The sequence below is a fragment of the Dioscorea cayenensis genome, chromosome 14 (assembly GCF_009730915.1).
Source record: "Dioscorea cayenensis subsp. rotundata cultivar TDr96_F1 chromosome 14, TDr96_F1_v2_PseudoChromosome.rev07_lg8_w22 25.fasta, whole genome shotgun sequence".
NCBI lineage: Eukaryota > Viridiplantae > Streptophyta > Magnoliopsida > Dioscoreales > Dioscoreaceae > Dioscorea > Dioscorea cayenensis.
This window is the reverse complement of record NC_052484.1, coordinates 4,342,999-4,351,841: the sequence shown is the minus strand read 5'-3', so window position 1 is coordinate 4,351,841 and position 8,843 is coordinate 4,342,999. Positions and strand designations below refer to the sequence as shown.

At 35.1% G+C, this 8,843-nt stretch overlaps 1 protein-coding gene across 3 annotated transcripts; it reads right to left on the bottom strand.

Annotated features, from left to right (window-relative positions):
* Positions 1-386: 386 nt before the first annotated feature.
* LOC120275871 (protein LIKE COV 2-like) lies at positions 387-7,104 on the bottom strand. Of its 3 annotated transcripts, none has more exons than XM_039282594.1 (8): positions 6,949-7,104; positions 3,738-3,790; positions 3,538-3,647; positions 2,542-2,709; positions 1,822-1,919; positions 1,062-1,188; positions 852-965; positions 387-768 (listed from the first exon to the last, which is right to left on the bottom strand). In XM_039282594.1, the coding sequence occupies exons 1-7, from the start codon at positions 7,048-7,050 to the stop codon at positions 865-867; spliced, it is 759 nt and encodes a 252-aa protein (XP_039138528.1). In that variant the 5' UTR covers positions 7,051-7,104; the 3' UTR covers positions 387-768; positions 852-864. The 3 variants fall into 3 exon arrangements, with proteins under 3 accessions (XP_039138528.1, XP_039138527.1, XP_039138529.1); XM_039282593.1 differs by having other exon boundaries at positions 856-965; XM_039282595.1 differs by lacking the exon at positions 6,949-7,104 and adding an exon at positions 6,892-6,912 and having other exon boundaries at positions 856-965.
* Positions 7,105-8,843: the final 1,739 nt, after the last annotated feature.

Below are 8,843 nucleotides of genomic sequence, written 5' to 3'. Positions count from 1 at the left end.
AATGTGATTATCTATTATGCAATTCAATGATGTCTTCGTGTACATAATAGATGGCAACATAGACATTGTTGATAATATGACATGTACATATCAAAAGATGATGTAGTCAATTACTACTGACAAAGCAATTTTGGTGGCAGTATCATCAAATTCCTCTCAAAAACCTTAGTACCCCTCATCAAATTCCTCCCAAAAACCTTAGTACCCCTCCAGTGAAACCACATTGAAGTTGAATAACCAAACTGATACAAATTGACATTTGATGTTCAAAATAAAAATTGACCATAATATAATATCCACACAAAATATTTACCACTTTAAGACGAGATGAATTAAATTCCTGTCTAAATTATATTTTTTCCAATGTCTTAAAAAAAAAATAGATATCTTTGAAAGATACAATTAATTATCATGTATAAAAGTACTGCAATATCATCAATAACAATGAAAGGTTTACAAGACCAAAGTAAATCTAACTATTACATGTATATGAGTAGAGTTAAATCCTCTAATTCACAACAAAGAATGAACAGAGAAGAAACAGCAACATTATTTCCTGTTCAGACTATCTCTTCCACAGTTGCTACAAAAGCAATGCAGTGGCAGTAACTTGCAAGAGATACAGTTTCGTCCTCGTCTTCGCCATACTATGGTTCTGTAATGTTTGTTTACCTGCAAGACAACATATAATGACAGAATGAAGCATGAATGGAGTGACGCTAGGTGGTTAAGACTTTCTTGTGCTTCGAATAGATTAATGCAGTTGACCTGAAACATCAGAGAAAAGCAAACAAAACATGAGGGGCAGGAAATTAATCTAGAAAGCCCAGATTGGAGAGTTAGATGGGTACCCACCATGTGTGTTCATGTTATTCTGTTCAAGCAAATGCTTTGATTCATGCGGTGCATTCTTTCTAGAGGAGCAATCACTTGGGGCATTGTCATCCCTCCCGAAACAATGATCTCTGATTTGCATCATGGGCGAAAAAGAATATCAAGCTTAGTTATTATTTATCAGAACAAATCCTGTCAAACAAAAGGTGATGAGGAGAAAAATGCACCTATGCCTTCCCGGATAGACAAATTAGGCCTGATAATGTCATTAGAGTTCACCAAGAAAATATCACCTATGTACAAATGGTTTGTGGGAACATAAACACTACATAACTCTTCATCACCTTTATCACTCTGCAATTCCACCCAAAGATAAGTCAGCTACAACATGCAGTTGAGTCTGCTTGCATTAAGTAGTTTAGGCAATAATTTACATGATAATGAGAAACTGTGATGCAACATAATCAAGAGGCAAGAGTATATGACATGGCAAACATGAAATGGATATACATATGTCAGTATGTAGTATGAGAATACAATTTTGAGCATGAGTTAGATATATTCCTATGGACGTCAGGAGGATGGATAGATATGCACAGATAAGTGTCCACTAGTGGCAAAATCTAGATACTCATGGCATAGAACCCACACAAGGACTTGTTAGAGTTAAATTAGGATGTGATCATATCTAAGCTATTGAATACACAAAATTGCAGATACCCCCTCATTATCAGTGTATAAATATTACTGTCACATTGCAACCAGCATAACAACCGTCAAAATAAATGCCAGAAGATATAACGAAGTAAAAGTTACCATACACTTAAAATTAACCCTTGGTAACAAATTCTATGATTTTAGGATCAGACACGAGAATATGATATATTACATCCACATATACCACAAAATTCAAGGGGAACAGCATTATGCTTACTTGCGAAGGGTAGAGTCTGTAGGCAATCTTATAATAATCAGCTAACAATTTACCTGAAGCACCACAGATGATGTAATGAAGCCAAATGCATATTCACCAATACGTGGATGACGGATTATTGCAACCTCTTTAAACGCTGTTGTGTTCTGATCTGCAAAAATGTAGAAGTCACTCTAATCAAAATCTGAATTTTTACTTATAGTATCTAGTGTGTTATTACTCAACTTCATCTAACAGGAAGCAGCTATACATGCATGAGCAGACCGAAAGCCAATATATTAATAAAACAAGAAAATAATATTGCTATGGTTGAGTCAAATTGAAGTATGCCCATATTAGGGAAGGGTGAGTCAAACATCTTCTGCCATAGAAAATGCAAAAACTATGTCGGAACCTGGCTTGGGACTTTAGCATTTTCTTTTCTCCTGTATTCCCCCCGGTTTCATAAGATTCCTCCCAAATTTTATAATAACAAAACTCTGAAAGGGAGTTTTCAAGATAGTTTACCACAACAGGCACTCACAGAACGTGATGGTTCTATAGGAAACTAAAATTTAGTCAATTAGGGTAAAAATGGAATTAAATCAAGAGAAAGCATGAATCTTCAATCTTTGAGTGGAATTTAGCTCACACAAACAAAGGAGAAAGAGAAGTCCAAGGTTTGAACACTCCCTATGATATTTCACCTTCATTTAAGGTACTGTTTCTCCAAAAAAAAAAAAATTTTTTGTTGATTTGGAATTAAAAATATCCATCCCAAATAATAGTAATACCTGGTGAAATGGCAGTACTGATCTGCTTAGATGCTGAATAAATGTGCCTCACAAATGGCATTTTCTTTATAAACCATTCTCCAACCCAGAAAACAGTGGCACCCAACCATGATGAGACAAATATGCCAACAAGAAATACAAACAAAAGTGATGTCAAAAATCCAAGGCCTGCAACATAAAAAGTTAGCAGCAAGGCACATGTCAGTAAAGTCAGAATGGATTTGAGCAAACGGCAAATTGCACTTAATCAAAACATATTAATTTCCATGGGCATAACATTTCCAGAACATAGGGGGGAGAGAGAGCGGACGGAGTTCAAAACCATAAAGTTTCAAACTTTCCACTACTTTGTCCAGGTTTTTATGTCAAGCAGCAAGAGATCAATTCTAACATATAACGTTCTATCATCCATCTAAAATAGACATGGGGCTTGAGCATTTCAAAAGTCACTGACAGAGCTATCCCCAAAGATTCCACCAAACTCTGTCAGAAAATATGAAGTAATAAAAGATTGGTTCGTAACACATCAATGACAAGAATAAATATAAGCCACAGAGTTGCTTAAACGAAGTCATTGGCAATGTTTGGATTAATATTAACTCGATAAAATAGGAAATCTAGTACCAACAGTCCAATACCCACTCTTAGGGCTAAATGCACTTAATAACAGTACTAACTAACACATCTTGGAGACATACTATCATTGGGTTTTAGTGCAAGAGTAGGCCATGTAGTAGTCAGCACCGACCTAAGACTAAGGACCCCCTTCAACTCCTACTCTAATACCCAGCCTAGCCTCCACCAGCTAATACCATTCCCGACAAAGCCAAGATTTGTGTGTATTAATTTATAAAGCATCAACAAGGACAACTGTCAAGAAATTAAAATGTTGTCATCAGTTTTAAAAATTAAGGCACGCCAATTATCTCAACCATTGTAAGCAAAGACAACAAAGACAACAAAGACAATGCATTATAACTGTATTGAAAGCTTTACCAAATATATCAACTCCAAGCTTCTCATATAGTGGACTGAAGAAACCATCAACAAACTGAATAAACCACCATGTAATGAAAAATGTGACAGCCACAGGAAAAAGAACTACGCTGCAATGTTGAATTAAGGAAGAAGAATTAGAAGTTAAAGACTGATAGTAAGTTCTCACTGTAAAATCCTAAAAGAAGATAATGTTCTACCATCCAGTCATGAATTTTCTTGAAACCCAGCTCTGAAGAACAGCAAAACAAGCCTGGTGAAATGCAACATAAAGTTTGTGAGATAATTGCACATAAAAGCAAATGAATGCAAATACCAACAATTGCATAGTATATATCATAGAATGAGAAAGATGCCTATAAAACTGTAACTAACAGATTTCTCTAAAAATTAACATCAACTAATAAAATGATATGCAGATCGAGTAGACGAAAATAAGCATTTAATAACCTGGAAGTTTTAAAGGCATATATAAATAAGCCAACTTCACAGCCCCACAAAACTTACAAATAAAGTTTTGCATTATCTCAACATTAAATTGACTAGTCATTATGCTAATATAAAACTAAAAACAAGTGTGATCAACACCATGTAATTTAGGTGCAATTTTTAACTTTAAGTTCCAAGTGCACAACATTTTTCAGCAGTCCAACTAGAGTAGTTGTACACTACAGAGGGTTAAAATTGTAAACAGATTGATCACCACAGTCCAATGTGTGTATTTATATGTTTGAGAGCAGGAACTATGGGAATTGTTAGGTAAAATGGTCCAAGTTGAATATTTTTCATGCTTTTGGGGTGAAATTACCCACAAATATTTAACCTTCCAAAAGTGCAAAGTAGCAAAAAGCTATGGCCAATATGGTCAACTTTGTTATTTGGAAAGTTCAAGGGTAATAATGAGATACTTCATGGTTGAGAATATCTGATGATGAAAAATGGAAAAAGGTTTGGTCAAGGTGGTCAAATTTGATCAAAATATTTGAGGGATAGAATCAGAATACCAAATCAGTAAACCAAACAAATGAAAATAGAATAACAAAGGAGGTGCACATAAGTCAGTTTACCTCAGTTCTGGAAGATTCTTCAACCCAGAATAGACTAATCAGTTTTTCATTTTCAATTTTCTTTGAGGCAACTAAGCTAAACCAAACGAGTTTTAAAAACACAAATAAATCCAAGTTGAACTTGCTACCATTCAATTTTTCTTCTTGGTTGATTAGGGTTTCTCAAGCAATGTAGGATGGGTTATAACTAGTTAAAGAACTATAACATGTGACATGAATACTACTTCAGCTAATTAATACATTAATCTAGCTAGACTCTAATTTAATGTAGATAGTTTAAAAAACATTATCAGTTTCAAAACAATACAATTCAAGGGAACCTATTTTAGTATCAGATTATTACAATGTTGGGTCTATTATTCAGAGCCTTGATTCAAATCCAATTCTGTTCGAGAAAGTCAACTTTATAGAACTTCAAACCTCACTCAAATAGAATAAAATTCATTTAAAACAAATTCAAACAAAACCAAAACCATAGCTTGGGAAAATATGACCAAATAAAATCACATGCAATGGTTTGATTCATTTTGTCTATTTTCTTATGCTAGCAACAAAACCTATCATAAGTCGTGTACTAATTACTTAGTTTGGTGTCAATGGAGCACACATGAACAAGTTACTAAAAAGCCTTATGCATGGAACAACTCATTGCCACTTTAAATTGTTTGACTAAGTGAAACTAGCACTCACATGTAAGTGAACTCCTTGAAAAGTCTTAAAATAAACGAGATGATCTTATGGGCAAATCAGCCATAAAGCTTGTTCACCGAGCGTGAGATGCAAATAAGGCAAGCCTAGCTCAGGGTTGAGACGCAAATATTATAGGCAGAAGTCAAGCCTGATCTGACCTTAACCTTTTCAGTTTACCATTTAGGGCAAATTTTGAACTTTGGATAAGAATAAGCCAACGCATTATTTAATTCATATCTCACATGGAATAAATCCTAAAATAAAATTTATTCCGGCCGAATGCTTGATTTAGGCTCAAGGAATAGAGAGAATGGTTTTCCAGTCAAATCACATTATTCCCTAAACCCTACACCCCAAAATATTTTTGGGAATAACAATTTCATGAGTTGGACAGAATAACTTTTGTTTGTTTACTGTTTATAATAATGACAGGGAATCACAAAAGCAGCAACTAAGAAGAATTGGTCCTAAATGGAACACTTATGGCCACCATAGTGTTTGATTTGCAGTAAATTGGCACTTGCATGTGATCTAACACTTAAAGGAGATCAGCCATAAGTGGTACTCCAACATGACCCTAGGGATTGCAACATGTCAGACCCAGCTAGGGTCTAAGTAAGTCATGGAGCGGGCCTGCATACCAAAAAAAATATATTTTAGGCCCAACTTAAGTACTACCTAGGCCAAACTTGGCCTTAACCATTTTAGTTTACATTTTGGGGTTGGATTTAGACTTTAAATCAGACTGACCACAGTATTACTTCATCTTAGCTTGGCATAATGCCAAATATCTAGCCTGATAACAGCCAACCTTTTAAGATTTTTTTTTTCTTCACAGAAATGACAGTCCAGAAAAACAAGAAAAACAAATTTTATAATTTTCCTTAAATTAAAAAAAAGAAAGAAATTTTATCAGTGCAAATATGGTTTATAGGCCCCTTCGATATCTTTAAATCAAACTTCTAACCAAATCAACTATTTGTTTAAAGAGCAACACATCCTACTCTCACATTGAAGATAAAGGTGAACTCTTTATAAGAATTTCTCACATGCAAATGAATAAAATTAGATGAACCAGTTACATGTAAATGGGCATGATTGTTCAAATTAAGATGCAATTACATGAATATACATCAAACAGATGCTTAGGTAATGGACTCAGCATCTTCCAAGGCTCCATCAAGAGTAACAGAAATAAAGGATCCCAGAGCTCCTCAGCAAACCCCAATACTGAACAAGCCACTCAGCAAACCTTTCTCACCATGAACTAATAAACTTCATCATTCTCTTATAGAAAGAATCACAGAGTTCCTCATATAATCATTCCCATAAAAATTGAAATGCATCTAGATCTAAGGAAACCCCAACAGCTTAGCAAATGCCAATGCACCAGTTTCCAAATATCCCAATTTTCATCTCAAATCAATCAACTAAAAAATTCAAACAAATTAAGCTCCCCTAAATCATGATCCCTAATTCACAAATCCCACTTATCTCTCGCAAATTTTCCAGCTCCAGCTCCAAAGACTAAACCCAAATAGATCAAATCACTAACAAAAAACCACTAAACAGTCAACAAATCCGTCAAAAACTTTACCAATCAAAAAGAATTAACCGAGAATGGAGGGAGATCCAGGGATCGAGAGCAGCGGACCTTGCGGGTCGAGTTGGGTGAAGGGGGTGGCGTCTTGGCGGGGTCCTCGGGATCGACTGCCTGGCTTAGCGGGACTGATGTGGATTCCTTCTCCTCCGCCATTGTCGGCGTCGAGAGTTTCGGAAGAGAAAGAGAAGGGGGCGGTGAGATCCAAGAACGGCGAACTATATACGTGGGAGGTAAGGAAATTACTATTTTGCCCCTGTTCGACAGTGAGAGACTACCTATGACCTTCAGGTAGGTGGGTGAGGGGTCTCTTCGGGTTGGACCACGCGGTCTGCTGTCTTTGTGTAATAACATAGCGCTTTTTTTTTGAAGTAACATATGAGACCGACTCTCTAATATTTAAATTTCTCAGACGTATTTTTTTTTTAGTATATTTTTTTCCATTAATATAGCTTACTCTGTCAGTTTATCTTATCTTATAATATATACTCCATTTAATATTTATAGTTTTCATTTAATATTGTGTGTTTATGTATAACCACATAAGTTTTTACTTAATATTTTACATTTTTATGTAACATATTATAAGTTTCCGCTTAAAATCTAACTTTCCCTTTTAAAATTATATGTTTCTACTTAAAAAACTGAGTCAATCTTGTCAATATTAAGAGAAATGCTATTTGAGCCGAATTCGCAGGACGAATGACGTGGTTGCCGATGTGGCAACCACGTCATCAATTTTCTCTCTCCTCTGTTTTTTAAAAAAAAACCCCAAATTGAAGCCCTATGTTGAAATGAACTCCTCCTCATCTTGCTGTCGTTCCTCATCTCCTCTCTGTCAGCAAAATAGCCGAAGCCCTATTTTTGGACCGAACTCCCCTCATCTACGCCTCGACGTCGTCATTCCTCATCTCCTCTCTCGTCTTGAGCCGCTACTCCTCTCTGCAGGCATGGTTCCTCGTCTCAGGCCCTGCTCCTCATCGAAGCTCCTCATCTCCTCTCTGAAGCGGCCTCTCCTCTCCGTACTGAAGCCGTCGTTCCTCATCTCCTCTTTGTATCGAATCTGCCATTCCTCATATTGAAGTCGCCGCTCCTCATCAAAGCTCCTCCTCATCTCCTCTATGAAGCTGCTACTCCTCATCTCATCTCCAAACTGAAGCCGCTCCCCCCTTCTCGGACAGAACTCCTTCTTTTTCTTCGTCAACTGTGAAGCATCTGCGAAGCCGTTCCTCATCTCTCCACCATTCTTGACATCAATCAATTGAGGTATTATTTCATCTTTCTTAGTGTAGATAATAACCATGTCATTCGGTGAAAAAATATTTTTTTGCCTAATCTTGTCTCTAAGCATATCTTCGTTAGCTTTATAGAGATAAGTTTCAAATTTAGTTTGTGATGGTGAAGATTTTATTTGATTATATTTTGTTTATTATTGTATCCGAAGCATGAAAATTTGTTATGAATATTTGCTACATAGAGAATTTTTTTTTCCATTGATAATATTTGATTTAGTGTTGGATTTAATATATTTACTGTTTGCATTCTATTTGTTATAAATTGGTGTTTGTTATGGGAAAAAATCATATAATTAAATTTTATTTGAGAAATGTTGTTATGAATGTCTATCCTTGGTAAAAACAAAGCCTCTGTCATTAACTAATTTCTGTTTTTTTTTAATTAGTAAATTACACATTTTATCATGAAAATCTACCCACTCTAAAAGATTCTTAAACTGAAAAGTTTATAATAAAGTTTACTTTCCATTAAGAAAATTTTAATTTCAATATCTTTCTTGTTTTATAATTACTCAAGGATTGTCTGTTATACCTGCTATTTTGTTTGGTCTGATTGAGTTTTGGTATTTATTTATTTATTTTTGAATGATTTGAGCTTAGTGAAATACATATCTTTATTTTCATTATGATCTATAAGACTAGCATAAACTTCAC

Coding starts and splice junctions, on each gene's coding strand:
- LOC120275871 (XM_039282594.1), bottom strand. CDS start 7,050: ATGGCGGAGGAGAAGGAATCCACATCAGTCCCGCTAAGCCAGGCAGTC. Junction 3,791..6,948: donor CACCCAACTCGACCCGCAAG/GTCCGCTGCTCT, acceptor GCATTTCACCAG/GCTTGTTTTGCTGTTCTTCA. Junction 1,920..2,541: donor CAGTACTGCCATTTCACCAG/GTATTACTATTA, acceptor ACATTTTTGCAG/ATCAGAACACAACAGCGTTT.